This window comes from Lipophrys pholis, assembly GCF_963383615.2.
Source record: "Lipophrys pholis genome assembly, chromosome: 3".
Classification (NCBI taxonomy): domain Eukaryota; kingdom Metazoa; phylum Chordata; class Actinopteri; order Blenniiformes; family Blenniidae; genus Lipophrys; species Lipophrys pholis.
This window is the reverse complement of record NC_137627.1, coordinates 3,490,855-3,506,104: the sequence shown is the minus strand read 5'-3', so window position 1 is coordinate 3,506,104 and position 15,250 is coordinate 3,490,855. Positions and strand designations below refer to the sequence as shown.

The 15,250-nt window shown below is 40.9% G+C and overlaps 1 protein-coding gene across 1 annotated transcript; it reads right to left on the bottom strand.

The window, feature by feature from the left end:
• Window positions 1–3,239: 3,239 nt before the first annotated feature.
• Window positions 3,240–14,128, bottom strand: ywhae1 (tyrosine 3-monooxygenase/tryptophan 5-monooxygenase activation protein, epsilon polypeptide 1). The gene is made up of 6 exons (XM_080459874.1): window positions 13,919–14,128; window positions 10,461–10,660; window positions 8,723–8,829; window positions 8,412–8,618; window positions 7,625–7,761; window positions 3,240–4,454 (listed from the first exon to the last, which is right to left on the bottom strand). The coding sequence occupies exons 1-6, from the start codon at window positions 13,980–13,982 to the stop codon at window positions 4,402–4,404; spliced, it is 768 nt and encodes a 255-aa protein (XP_080316000.1). The 5' UTR covers window positions 13,983–14,128; the 3' UTR covers window positions 3,240–4,401.
• Between the last annotated feature and the right edge of the window lie 1,122 nt (window positions 14,129–15,250).

Sequence of the window (15,250 nt, the reverse complement as noted above, 5' to 3'; positions counted from 1 at the left end):
TGATTCTCCCTGGTTAACAAGTACAAAGTGATGAGATATTTCCGTCGTTTGATGTTACATTAAAGCTGAGCAGACGTTTATGACCGTGTGTGTGTGTGTGTGTGTGTGTGTGTGTGTGTGTGTGTGTGTGTGTGTGTGTGTGTGTGTGTGTGTGTGTGTGTGTGTGTGTGTGTGTGTGTATGGGATAGAAACACACATCCTTTGACCTGTGAACTTTCCTGGAGGCATTCCTGACAGGCTGGCATCAACAGGAAGCACACACACACACACACACACACACACACACACACACACACACACACACACGCACACACGCACACACACACACACACGCACCGTCAAACCTCCTGAAACGTTGGAAAATCCACCACGCACGGCGGATGACGGATCAGTGACAGTAGGGTGATTAACATAATGTGGAATAAAGGTAAAACTGTCTTTAGTTGAAGTGTTTTATTCATTCAGATCTGATCTGAACGCGTCGCGGAATAAAACCTTTCAGTTGGTAGAATTCTTCGCATGCGTTTTGTTTTTTATAAAAAATCACTTCAAATCTTAAAGAGCTTAAAACTAAAGCTGCTGCAAAAATTAAAAGAGGCTGTAGTGAGACAAGTCGGCGATGTGGTTCCTCAAGACGATAAAGTTCCAACAGGAAATAAAAGAATTATCAAAGACTATTATTACATCTAAAGCCTAATTATTATATAATCCTCGGTGAAGCACAACTCTGACTACGAGCTCGTCGAGGCACAGAAGACGAGGGGGAGCTACACAGACCACGAGGGCTGTGATTGGTCCGCTGCTACGTCACATATAAGAAACTCCACATATGATCCAGATGATGGTGTAATAATTGTGCACTTTAGTGAAGAAGCTGTTAACTCTTGAATTTAACAGCTCATGTAAAAATCCTGGCTTTGGTGCTGTCCACGATACTTTCTTCTTCTTCTTTTGGGTTTAACAGCAGTTTGCGTTCATAAAGTTGCATTACCGCCCTCTGCTGGATACTATCCACGTACATTGTTTCCCACCTCTCTCTACCTCCCTGATGACTGTTTCCCTCGCTCTCTTAGCAGCTCCTTCGTCCCTGATGATGGATCGCCCTCAAAATGCCGGTAAACAATTTTGTGATTCCGTACGATTGGCTAACTCCTGGGTTTTCTTTCACTCTTTTCGGAGATACTTGCTGACATTTCCAGATTAATTTCAATCGCTGTGTTCAGTACGTGAGATTTTTATATGTTTAGAATCAGGTGAGACACATTGTCTTGATTTAAAAGCAGGTCAGACCAATTTTGTGATCCCTCACTGCAGAAAACTTTTTTTTTGTTTTTCATAGTTTATCATAATATATATTTACCATTTATTAAATTTTTTGCTAATATATCTTTTATTTCTCTCACTTGAAAAATATTGAATTAAGTATGTATTTAATATTATAGTCCACAGTATTATTTAATTAGAATTATTCAAGTAAAATTTTCACATGACATTTGTTTTAATTCAGTTAATCAATTTCATTCTGATTTACATTGTCATATTTCTAACAGAAAATATTAAATTCATATTTTTTCTTTTTCATTAATTTTATCTTATATTTAATACAAAAAAATAGCTATTCTATTAACGAACTTTATTGTATTTTATTCAGGAGTTTAAGCTATTTTTAGCTGTTTAAGTTAGTTTAGCTTTATTGTTTTGGGCAGTTCAAGTCATTTTAGGCTATATTACCTATTTTGAGTGGTTTAAGCTCTTTTAGCAGTTTTTAGTGGTCCAAGTTAATTCAGCCATTTTAGCTGTTTTTAGCAGTTTAAGCCATACTGGCTGTTTTAAGCAATAATATGACTTATTTTGAGCGCTTCAACTTATTTCAGTAATTTTATCTGCTTGTAGCCATTTTCAGCTGTGTCAGCTATTTACCCTGCTTTTAGTAATTTCACCTCCTTTATTAATATTAAGCTGTTTAATCCATTTTACCTCATAATCATTCAGTGGTTTTACTTCTTACAGCATAATTTGTTTGTACTTTTTCATAGTTTATTGCTTTTTTAACTTGAATAAAAGCGGAAATTATGAAATACTCACTTGATTCATGAAGGGTTAATCTCAAATTTTAAGAATCCTGAATGATAAATTCAAACTTTAAATACCACAACCGCTGCTTTTATTGTTCAGAGCAGATTGTAACGGTCTCGCTCTCTCGTGCACACACTCACACTCAGGAGGAGTGAGTGTGGAGTTAGTGACGTCTGTTCCTGATGATCCTCATGGTTTCCACAGGAAGCAGCAGGAGCCACCAGGCTACAGCAGAGGATCATCTGGAAAGTCATTCACTGCACATCCAGTTGAGCTGGAAGCTGCTGCCCCCTGCAGGCTCAAACTGGTGCTGCGCTCCACAGTGGTAGTAACCTGCAGAATTTCCAGTTCTTTCAGATTTTTGATCATAACTTTATTTTTTCTTGAAATTCTGTCTTTTTTAAAAATTCCTAAATTCAGAACTTTCTTTTCACCCCAGAATATCAATGTTTGTCCAAAAGCTCTTTCCTAAAGACTCCAATAATAACTAAGATTTCTGTTCTCCTTTTTTAAAGAACTTCAAGTTCCTCAGAATTTTGACTCAAAACTCTGAATTTCATCGTTTTGTGTGTATGATTTCTCAGATGTTTTGAGTTGCTAAGTTGTGGTCTGACAGAAGAGTATTAGGATTATGACTTTGACTGTTGTCCTATTGTGTAGTGACAAATATGAGTCAAGTGTGTTCAAAGTTCAACCCATCGTGATGCCGTAGCTCCGATATCGTATGTTCTCCTACCGTGACGTTTGAATTTCCAAAACTACAATTAGCTTAGAGCTTCTTTTTTTTTTTCTTCTGAGACTGAAAGATGTGCTTAAAGTTTGAAAGGCACAAGAACACAAAATGCTTCAGACATTGTGAATTCTGTGAAGTTTGCATGTTTTCTCACAGTGACTAAAACATGCAATCGAGGCCAACTGGTCTATCGGATCTAATGTTCAAAGAAAAATACCAAAACGGTTAATAAGTTTAGCAATTTTATCACTTTTAAACCTTTTTGCCAGCGACTGTGAAACCCCGTAAATTTAGCAAATTTTTTTTAATGGCAATTTGAAAAAGAAAGGTGGTTACCACGGTGATCTGGTCTAAAAGAGAAATGATCTTTGCCACGCCGACACGCAAATCTCCCGCAGAGCTAAAAGCTTAAAATAAGGAGCACAAGAAGTCAGATTGTAATGTTTAATTTAGATGGTTTAATGTTAATTCCATGCTGTGTTTGTCAGAACGATACAGATTCCCTGTCTGTGGCTCCAGTCAGATATCCAGTAGTACAAATCAGCTCCAAGCTACACGTAATGAAGCAAAAAACGAGAAAAGAGCAACGAAGGAAACCGAAACCACAAGGAGCTTCAAATAAAAAAACAAAAACAAAAAGAAGAAGAAGAAGAAGAAGCAGGGGGTGAAGCAGCCAGAAAATCGTTATGTTTGAACTCATGCAAAGCACCGAGCCACCTCCCGTTTGAGCTCTGAGGAGGCGGAGCTTAAATCACACCCGTCACTCAACACCAGCGACCAAATCTCCCAAATTCATGACTTTGTAATGGAAACGCCCGGCGAGAGGCGACAGCTACAGTATCAGCACAGTACAGTCCGAGGACGACGATGGGACCACACCATCACCGCGCTGGAAAAGAGGTGGGCGCCTCGTTTATCGCAGACTTCTCCTGAAAAAACCCACGAAAGAAAAGAAAGAAGAAAAAAAAAAAAAAAAGAAGGGGGGGTGGGGGGGGCACTTTTTCTGAAAACTGCCCGCGAGGAGGTGGAAACCGTCTGCGCCACGCTAAAAAAAAACACAACACAGCTCCTAGTTTAGTCGACGTTATCAGTAATAAAAGTTAATTTCTGTAATTACATTAAGAAAACAATTTGTCAAAACATCCAGCAACTGATACAAGAGGAGAGAGAGAGAGAGAGAGAGAGAGAGAGAGAGAGAGAGAGAGAGAGAGAGAGAGAGAGAGAGAGAGAGAGAGAGAGAAAGAAAGAGAGAAGCAAAAAAAAAAAAAAAGACCAAGAACACAAAGAAATGCTTGTACCAGGACGAAACAGACAAAAAAGAAAGACAAACAATCCAGGGACTTTTCTTTATCTGTGTCTTTCTAACATTTTACTTCCTGTCTCCATTAAGTGATTTTTTTTTATTTTTTTTTATTTTTATTTTTTTTTTAATTTTTACTTGAATGATGTCAGGGCTAATATAAAAATAAAAAAAAAGAAGAGAAACTAAAGTTGTTAGCCCGCGGCCCTGCTGGGTGCTGGAGCTGCACAGGTGGAGGGGGGGGGGGGGAGGGGGTGGAGGGTGGGGGTCTCAGGTTGTTGGCGGCGGAGTCTCACTGGGCCTCGTCCTCCACGTCTTGCAGTGCCTCTTTGTTCTGTTCTTCACCTGCGGACAGACACATAGCCGTTAGCGTTAGCCGCTGGGTTCCGCACACTGCTGCCTCAAACATGCTGAGTCATGGGCGGGGGGAGGTAAAAAATAAAAATGGTGGTCGTCAATAAGTGAAGTGAAGCGGATCTCCTGCGTGGCGACTTTGACACCATTGACCCCGAGACGCTGTGATCCCATAACGTCTCCTCCCAGGTCAAATATATCTACGGTTAACAGAACATCACCAACTTTGACTGGTTTCGTCGTACTTCCCTGTTTTACACTGATCTTTATCAAGAGTTTCTGGTTATTTTGAGGAGTTGGCGGTTTCGGGAAGCGAACAGACGCTCAGTTCTTTTAATCCGTTCTGTGTGAGTCAGGTGAAGCTGAAAACTGTTGACAGGAGTGTTTTCAAGCATTAGTAAATGTGTGACAGAGCGTCCCGGCAGCATCGTTCCTGTGCTGCCGTTACTATTTCTGAAGCAGACAGAAGAGCAACAAAAACAAACTGATCCCGTCTGACGCTGAGCAGTGCACAACTCCCCCCCCCCCATAGGGGTTGGGGGTATGTCCAACATGCAGGTGTGACCCCGCCTGCTTCAGAATTACACATCAACTTGTTGAGACTAAAAAAAGGTAAAAAGTGACAATATTGAGCCCAACTTGTTGGATGCAGATTCAAAAAGTTTCAATCTGTATGAAAGCGTGGTGCGAATGCCGAGGGAGGCGTCGGTCTCACTATCCGAGTGCGTTCAGAGTTTCACCCTGCTGAGACATCAGCTGGAGTTAGACGTTAGCAAACAGTGTTAAAGTTAACTCTGACGGGAGTTAGTCGGCAGATCAGGTTCTCTTTGTAAGTTTTACTCTTTTAAAAGAACAAAATGAGCAGTTTCTTTTTCTAAACATCCGCCCCGTGCGTCTCATTTACCACGATCCTCCAGAAAACCAGCCACATCGTACGAGTGTGTGAACAGATGGTGGTTTCAGTCTGGGCGTTGTTTTTTTTTGAGGCCTTGAGTGACATTCAGCGACGGCGTAACAGGGAGACGATCGGTCCAAGTTTAGTGCAGAAATAAAAGTGGTGGTGGGCCAGCTGAAGAAAGTGTTCGTAAAACAGAGTGAGCAGATTCACCCACAGAACACGACACAAGCCTTCACAGTGTTCAGTGGGTGGAGGGGGGGGTTGGTGTGTGTACATTGTGTCAGGGGGGGGCTTTAGTTGGTGGGGTGTGCAGGTTTTACGACGTCCGTTTGCATGGTTTTGTTTTTTCTGCTGTTTTCATGTAGTTTTCATGTTGAGCCACTAGAGGGAGCAGTTTGATTTTTGTAGTGAAACTTCCCGCGTGCGCAGAGAACAATGCGTTATAAACATTAGCAATGGCGAGTACACGGACGTTGGTATGGACAGACGACAAGTTGGACTGCTCCAACGGGTGATTCTCAACACATTTTCAGAGGCTTCGATCACCGTTGTCGTGTAAACGGACAGACAAAGTGCAACTAACGTTTTGCGCGTTGGCTTGAAATCGTTTAAACGAGGCCTTAAGTAGTGAGTGTGAGCTCCGACATGCCGGCCACATGACCCGGAGCCAAACGTTAATGAAAGATAAGAGTGAGTGCAGTCAATGATTAAACCCGAGTGAGGTGAAAGCAGCCACACACACACACACACGAACACACAGAGAGGCAAGGCATGGTGAGCAACACTTACAAAGTACAGTTAACATGGGAAATGAACAGTTTCCTTTAGGACTCTACAGAATGAGAGAGAGACAGAGAGACGATGAGCTGAGGTTTGAAGAATTCAAACAAACGTTTCATCCAAACTGATTTTTTACCTCCAATAATTAAAGTCTGACAACTGGAAATCTTAACCGAACTGGATTAAAGCAAAACTTTACTTTAACGGCGTTACTTCTTATAATAAAAAAGGATTTACAAGGTATTCTGGATATACTATTCAACTTAATTGGATTTAATTACTGACGAAGTCTCTTAAAAATTTAAATCTAAAAACTTATTTTAGTCACATTTTATTTCATATTAAACTATGAAAAGAAAATCACATTCTATTTAAAAGTATTCTCGAAAATAATCTTTAGTTTTCTTTTTAATTACCAGATGTTATCTTAAGTAGGTTTTATTTTTTTTTATTGATTTCACTTTAGGTTGAAAAAGGTTATTCTATTCTTTGCATTTCAAATTAAAAGTTTTGTGGGATTTTCATTCAATTATTCTTTTTTCATTTTCAGCTTGAATGTGTTTTACTCTTTGATTTCTTTTAAACAATTGATTTTTTTGTTTTTACAAAAACATTTGCTTTTAAAACTTTTTATTTTACTAAATTTTTATTCTCATTTCCAAAAAACAGTGAATTATTTTAGTAAATCTGTGACTTTATTCACAACTTTTTTTAAATATAATTTTATCTTTATCTCAATATTTACAAACTTTTTTTTTTTTTTAATCAATATCTACTTTTCTCTCAGTAGATGTTAATTTGACCTCACAGCCTTTTGTGTTTGACACTTAATTAACAGCGTTGCTTTTATTATGGTTTATTCCCACAGTGAAACATTCATTTGGGTCTTTGGATAAACAACATCCAGTTAAAAAAAACCATAAAGCAGCAAACAGACTATTTGAAATATAAAAGTAGAGTTAAAGTGATGATGATACAGATCATGTATAAAAAAAAAAAGAAAAGAAAAAAGGGACAAATTAATTTTGATGCTTTAATAACGGAGAGAAAAAAATCTGGATATTGTTTACGTGAGAATATTAAATGTGAGGCTCTGTGAGCCCCCTGATCCGTCCTGAAGTTAAGCTGAGAGGAGATTTCACCTGCGGATTCACTGCTTTGTGATTGAGCTCAGAGTTTCACGAGCATCTCTCTGCAGGGACGGAAACAAGAGAGAAAGCCCAAAGAGAGAAAATAGAAGCACATCCGATTACTAGTAATTAGTTTAGACCGTTGACCAGAGCTGAGTGAGGAGCACAGAGCCTGCAGGGCAGCTTGATTTCAGTTGGGGTCAGAGTGGAAGCAGCAGGACGAGGATCAGAGTGCTCACGGGCTGAAGACAAACCAGCTGTGGAGAGCTTTGAGAGAGGTGACTCGGGGGATGAGGGGAGGAGTTAATGGGTGTCAGCAGGGAGTCCCGGAAGGAGGAAGAAGAGCATCTTACCCTCTCCCTGCATGTCTGAAGTCCATAGTGTCAGGTTGTCGCGTAACAACTGCATGATGAGCGTGGAGTCCTTGTAGCTTTCTTCGCTCAGTGTGTCCAGCTCTGCGATGGCGTCGTCGAACGCCGCCTTGGCCAACCTGAGGAGACGCTTCTATTAGAGACACCTTACAACCTTTTTCAATCAGCAGCGGTTCACAAGCAGGTGGAATTTTCCTTCATTTCCTGCACTCCGGGTACGACAGCGTTTTATCCGCCGTCAACGCTACGACAACAACAACTCGTTGTCTTGTTACGTGGCCGTGAAATTCTAAACTCTTTTAGGGCCGAGTCAAACCGAGTTGCCTCACAGGACCTGCTCGACACTCTCATAAGTGTTACTGACAAAAAGCAAGTGTGCACAATCAGAGAGTTGATAATGATTTTTTCAGTGTTATGCAACTGTTTTCCGCAGATTTGAGGGTTCCTGACATCTGTTCCCAGTCTGAATTTACTCAGACACACCAGGAGATCTTCAATTTTTTAAAAAATATTTTTCTGGGGATCATTTTGAATTTCTCTGGGCACGACGACATGTCAACAGCAAAGAGTTGAAATATGAGAGGATTAAATCCTACCAGGTTAAAGTTACACACTTCTTCATGAATATTTAACTTTTTAATTCAGTTTTCAGTCATTTTAGAAGTTGTTCTTTTCAATCAGTTCTTGGGAGAGGTTGTAATGTTTGAAGTTCAGCATTTAGTTGGTTCCACAGCGAGTTCAGGGGAGGTCAGAGAGGGAAGACTTCTACCTGCAGGCGCGATCGGGCGAGTTGAGGATCTCGTAGTAGAACACGGAGAAGTTGAGGGCGAGGCCGAGGCGGATGGGATGTGTGGGCGGCAGCTCTGTCATGGCGAGGTCGGTGGCAGTCTTGTAAGCCACCAGGCTGCTCTCCGCCGCCTCCTTCCTCTGGTTGCCCGTGGCGAACTCTGCCAGGTACCTGAAGTAGTCGCCCTTCCTGGAAACCAACATGGAAACAGACTGAGTTCTGGAGCTTACAGAACCCGCAGTCGGTGTTGGCCGTGTGGGCGGATTCACCCCGGCGTGTCCGGAGACACTCACATTTTGTTGTAGAAGACCTTGGACTCTCCGTTTGTGGCAGAGGGGACGAGGTTGTCGTTCAGTGTTTGCAGGATGTCATTGCAGATCTTCTTCAGCTCGTCTTCAACCTGCCAGCACACAAACATGCCTTTATTCAGAGGGGGAAGCACTTGGAGTTGAAGCTCTGTGTGGAGAACACTTCACTCATGTTCACACAAAAACACTTTCTTCAGAGCCAGTATTGTCTCTTCAGTCTCTTCATTAAAACAGAAGGAACGTCTACTCAAGCTTCCACCCGATGACCTTCAAAAAGGGTCAAAATTACAAAATAAATTAAATTTAACAGCTATGGAATTATTTCACAGGATCACAGTTATATTGGTGGACAACCATGACCTTATGACTGGCAAAGTAGCATGAGCACAACATCCAGGTTGAGTTAAGTTCTTTGAAAAATATGGATTCTAATATCAACTGACTGCAACACGATTCACAGCTCATCAGGACCAATTTAAACATGATTATGTCTTAAATGGTTTTTAAAACTCAATCATCTTTACTGGAAATTTATTTACCACAAGTTCTCCCATAAAGCATTAGCATTTCCACACGATCGTGTCGACATGTTTTCTTCAAAAATAGATATGTTGTGATCAGTCCACTGCTTAGATGGAGTTATGACCGTCAGTGACTTTTACATGTTTTTACTTAATTTTAAAAACACTGTATTCAAGGAGATATTACTGATCACAGGAAGATATAACTGGATTACTTAATATTCTTTGAAAGATGTCACTTATTATATATACACGTTATAACACAAAACATTCTCCTTACTTCCGAGAAACTGTTCAACAGGCTCTAAATAGAATTAGTAAAAACAAAACAAAAAAGCCGAGCTGTGGACATGTTGATGAGCTGTCAAGATGAGATTGGAAAAAGTTGGAGTGTAAATGTTTCATTTCAAAACATTTGGTTGTTTTTTTGACAGATAAGCCTTCAAATTTTCTTCTGCTCTCTTGCATTGACCTGAATAATTTGACCTATATTTTACAAGGCAGTTTAACTGAGAACTGGTTCTTTTACAATAATGACCTGGTCAAGAGGCGGCAGACAACAAAATAAGATGCATGCGCAGCAAATCAGACATTATCACAAAAACTACAGAAAGACTGTAAAGAACAGAAAATTTAAAAAGAGCAGGTGCAGTGGTCTTAAAGTGTTTCTGTAGCTGATTTTTTTTTAACGAAGAGTGAGACGAATGAGGTGAGTTTTAAAGATTGGTGTAAAGCGTTCCGAGTAACTAGCAGCAGAAAACTGGAATGACGATCAACCGAAACTGGTCCGGAATGTGACTACACTGATCTGAAATAGCTCGAGGATTTAAAAAAAAAATTAAAAAAAATTAAAAAAAATCTTATTTTGCTGGCTCAAGCCAGACAGCTTCTAATATCAACAATAAAAGTGCTAATGATTTGATAATGTCTGTAAACTAATGTAAAAATCCTCCAGTTTGTTCACTGTGTGCTGCAGTGATACAAGAGAGCTACAAATAAAGTCAAGGTGTAGCCTTGTCTGAACGGCATCAGGGCTTTGACTGCAGTCCAGGTGCCCCACCCATCTCTCGAACATGCTCCGGCCGCTCCCACAATAATAGCAGCTCTCGTCTTCCTCCCTGAAGGAAAGAGAGCGAGGCTGGGCCAGCTGTGACTCAGACAGCCTGAGGTCTTGATAGGACTGCGTTTCCTGGGCGGTTTACCGTTTGCCTGTATTCCTGGATCATCTTCAGCTTGTCCTCGGCACCCTTGCTCTCTTCCCTCTGCTCGATGCTGCTGATTATCCTCCAGGAGGCTCTCCGAGCGCCGATCACATTCTTGTAGGCCACCGATAGTAGATTCCTCTCCTCCACTGTGAGCTCCACGTCCTTCTTTGCCACCATCTTCATCGACTCCACCATCTCTGTTGAAGGCACATACACAACACGGCACCGTGCTCTGTGACTTGGCTCAAAACAAACTCTGCTATAGACGAGACATGTTCACAACTTGCTAAAGAGCATGTCCTAAGTTCACCTCATAACAAACGGTGGTGGTAGAAAACACCTAAACTGACCACAAACACGGTGAAAGGTGTCCAAAGCACCAACAATAACCATGAAGTCATATCTACCTGCATTGCGCCTTCTGCTGGGAAGAACTGACATTCAAACCCAACACAGAGCATTTTAGTAGGCCTAATAAAACCTCTTTTTGCATAAATCATGACATTTAATTGTTATATTGTTTAAATTTCCACCTGTAATCAATGTAAAATATTAGTGTGAACATACTGGATGGGTCACATTCGGATAGAATAACTTTTTTTCCACAACTATGATCCAGACAAACCTTATCCAAACATATCACATATCAGCAAGTAAAGAAATCTGTGAGATGGGAAGTTTTCAAAACACATGATACAAAACACACACCTTTCCATTTTCAAGTAGAATATCCATTCAATATTCAACACTGTGAAGAATTAACAATTTTAATGGGATCATAAATGTTTCTTGGGAGACATTTAGACCCGCAAGTCCTTGCAAAGCCACCTGGTGGTGCAGTGAATCACTGTAGTCTATCTGTACAACTCAAGAAAGGGTGGATGAAAAAGGTGTTGTCAGGCAGTAGTCGGCTGTGTCAGAAAAAGGAAGACATAATGTCTCCACTGGATCAATGCACCAACCGCACTGCTGCCAGCTAGCCACGCTCAAGTGAGTTTCACATGTTGAAGGTGTGAGAAGATAGCACAGCTCATCACCACAGTAGGGATGTCAACGTTTCTCTGTAAAACATTGAACCGTTCGGTTTGCATGGAAATGCACTGCATCTGAAAATCATACTCTTGGTGGGCACGCCACTAGGCGGAGCCTACAACTGCATCATCCGGGGACTGTCTGCTCCTGGAGTTCCAAACGAGACAATATGGCAGCTTGGTCATAAACTCTCTTATTATGAAAACAGTTCAGCAAAAAGTATTTCTGAAACCATTTGAGGTGAGCAATAAGCAGTGCAGTTGCTTAATCTGTCCTTGTTTTGGTTCCACCACAGTTGTTTACACGTTTTCCGCAAGTTTCTCGATGCGTTGAATACGCCAACAAGAGAGAGACAACATTTAACAGATTTCCACTGTCTGTAAATACTGCTTGGAACATATCACAAACATAAACGGAAACAAGAGAAATATGAGTATGCATCTCCAGCGTGAGCACCTCATATGTTTTTCTCCTGTTTACACACAAAACAAGAACCTGAACAAAACCATGGTTCAGACCGAACCATGGGCTACCTGTACCATTGCACACCTTACACCACAATGAGCAGAGATCGGCTTCACTTCACTTAGTTTTAAAGGCTACAGAAGCAACTGGGAGAGTCAGAATACACAGTACAGGGAAGCTAAATGCTAACCTCCAGAGTACTGCAAGGAGCCTCCCACTTTAGCCGACTTGAAAATCTGATAGAGTTGTTGGAGTGTGTGATCTAAGGCTTCAAATGGATCTGAATACACACTACGATTAGAGTAATAAATGTTAATTGTTTTTTAAAGTAACATCTTCGATACACAAACATTCTTCAAATGTGCACTGTTTAAGGGTTGAACAATGGGTAATATTAAATTCTATACGGAGATAATGTGATGAGTGTGTAAAAAAAAAAAAAAAAGCAGAGTACATTTGTTCCACATTTTCTCTATGGGGTTTTGATAATTTGAAATTTTGGTTGGCTTTCCAGCTTAATGACTTCTGTCAAAGAAATAACTGGGACAGAGTGCAGCACTGCCACCTAGCTGCTGACCAGCAGTTTAATTTCATCTACTAGAGCTAACACTTTATTAGAAAGGAGACAGCAACACACACACACACACACACACACACACACACACACACACACAAAGAGAATCCCAGTGGTTTATGATAAAGGAAATAAGATGGGGGCATTTTTCTTTATAATTTTTCTAAATCAAACAAAAAGCAGTAGGGGAAATTATCACATCAACAAAAAACATCTGGGATAAGGCAATGAATAAAAAAATCCAGGAGGAAAACAAATGTGAATAATGAATGAAGCGTGACGTGCTCTGAAATTACAATTTACAGATTGCAGAATATGCAAGATGAATGTGACATGGTTGAGCTGATGCAACACACACACACACACACACACACACACACACACACACACACACACACACACACACACACACACACACACACACACACACACACACACACACACACACACACACACACACACACACACACACACACACACACACACACACACACACACACTAACTGGATGCCGTCATTTACAGCTGGCGGCTCTTTAAAATAACCCTGACTCAGTGGCTTTGGACGGCAGCGCTGTACTGACCGGCGGTGAAGCATCGGGGTCCTCCATGAGGTTAACACTCGTTAAGCCTCCGCAGGATAACAAAACTCGGTTACCACCACATTCCGGTAAAGGTTACCGGAGAGCCGGTAAACCGTAAATCTCGGCAGTGAGTCATGGTGCATTCACTAAACGTCACCGGGCAACGAGGCGTCTAAAAACAGCCCGTACCCGGCCTGTAATGGCATGACGAGAGTGACAAGAGTGACAGGAGACCACCGGAGACCACCGGAAAGGGGGGCCGGGGAGCCGTCTGAGCCCGTGGCTGAGGGGGGAACACCCACCTATGGAACAGCTGCCCTCCCACTCCCCGCTAACACACAGCGGCTAACAGACCCCCAGCTAACACCTCGGTTAATCTTTAATTTGAAAAGGAGTCACACCCAGCGGCCACCGGGCCCACACCTTTACAGAGTCGGTAACATGACACCGGCTGTGGCTGGTGGTCGCCCACCGGAGCCGAGGCGTCTGGAGCTCCGGAGCGAGCATGGTGCAGGGAGGCTGACAGCTCCGCTGAGCCGCCATTTTGTTATAGCCCATTAGGTTAGCTGGTGACTGTCACCTCCAAAAACACACGCCATTCCCACACAGGTCGTCGTGTTACTAGCACTCAGTTCATTAACGAAAGAAGCCGCGTATCATGTCGGTAAATATTTCGGTGAAAACCAGCAGGGAAGAATCCTCCGCCGTGCGGCTAGCCGCGGCTAGGATAGCCCGCTGCCGTGCTAACATGAGCTAGCTCGCGGATAAAACCCACCCGCGTCCACTCTCGAGCTCGACTTACCGTCATATCGCTCTGCCTGCTCGGCAAGTTTGGCCTGGTACACTAGGTCCTCTCGGTCTGCCATGGCAAATGGAGAAGCAGACGGAGCAGCTAACAGATGTTCAGAGTGAAACACGGCGGCGTGCCCGGTCTGTAGCTCAGTGATGAAGTGAGTTCCGCCCCAAAGGCAGCGCTCCGCTGGGAACGAACAAAGATGGCGGCCGGCTTCCTCCGGGCACTGCGTGACGCACTCTGACCGGAAGAGCGCGGCTGTAGTTCTTATGGATTCTTTATACACTTTTCATTTTGTCGTTTTTAACCTTTTTCTTTTTACAGTTTTTATTTTGATTATTTTTCAGACTTTTTACTTTTACTAATGTTTGTTTTTAATGCACTTTTTATTTTATATAATAATCTTTACCTCATTTTACACTTTTTACTTACTATTTTTTATGGTTTTATAGATTTATTTTTTTAATTTGTCAACGTCAATTTTTCTACATGTTACCCAGTTATTGTGTCACAGTTTTACTTTCGGTCCTAAATAGGGTTTATTTCATCAAGGCCCACTTTCTAAATCTTCTTCTAACTAATAAGTATTTATTCATTTAAATATTTTTACCACTACTTTCATATAACAATTTTTTTGTTATTAATCTTTTACTAACTCTTTTAAATGCCTCTTTTTAGTACTTTCATTCAATGTTATTTTTCTGTATCTATATTTTTCTTTTTTATGCCAAATGACTACAACACTGCAATCAAATAGTTAAAAAAAATAATCATATGAATTTACATTCAAATTAGTTATTCACATTTGTATTGTTTTTGAACACTTTATGTAACCGTTTATTTTGAAAACTCACATCCCATTTTCAGTGCATTCTCTGAAATAAACAATAAAAAACATGTTTTCCCCTTTATATGTTTAGAAAACTAAATTTTTGCTTTCTACAAAATAAGATTTTGATTGTTTTTTCAGTTTACTTACTGGCTGCCAGATGCATTCAATTAAAAATGATGACACTATTCTCCATCGATGCATCAGGTTTAGTATTTATGCTCAATTCTTCCTCTCAGATGTGAGGTTCTTTTTTGTTGCTACTAATATCACATTACATTACACAGCAGTAGAGTGAAAAACATTCTACATATATTCTGTGAGAACGTTATCCCAAAATTTAAAGCTATAAACTGTAAAACATGTTGGCTTTTGGACAAATTGTTATTTTTGCAAGATCGAATTACCATAATTTCTGGACAATTATTTTTTTTTTGCAATCATTCAGGTTAAATTAAGAAGTGAAATGTAAAATCTTACCAGTGCATACCATATGGGACCACTACATGTCA

Coding starts and splice junctions, on each gene's coding strand:
- ywhae1 (XM_080459874.1), bottom strand. CDS start 13,982: ATGGCAGACCGAGAGGACCTAGTGTACCAGGCCAAACTTGCCGAGCAG. Junction 7,762..8,411: donor TCGCCCGATCGCGCCTGCAG/GTAGAAGTCTTC, acceptor GCGTCTCCTCAG/GTTGGCCAAGGCGGCGTTCG. Junction 4,455..7,624: donor TTCAGACATGCAGGGAGAGG/GTAAGATGCTCT, acceptor GTCTGTCCGCAG/GTGAAGAACAGAACAAAGAG.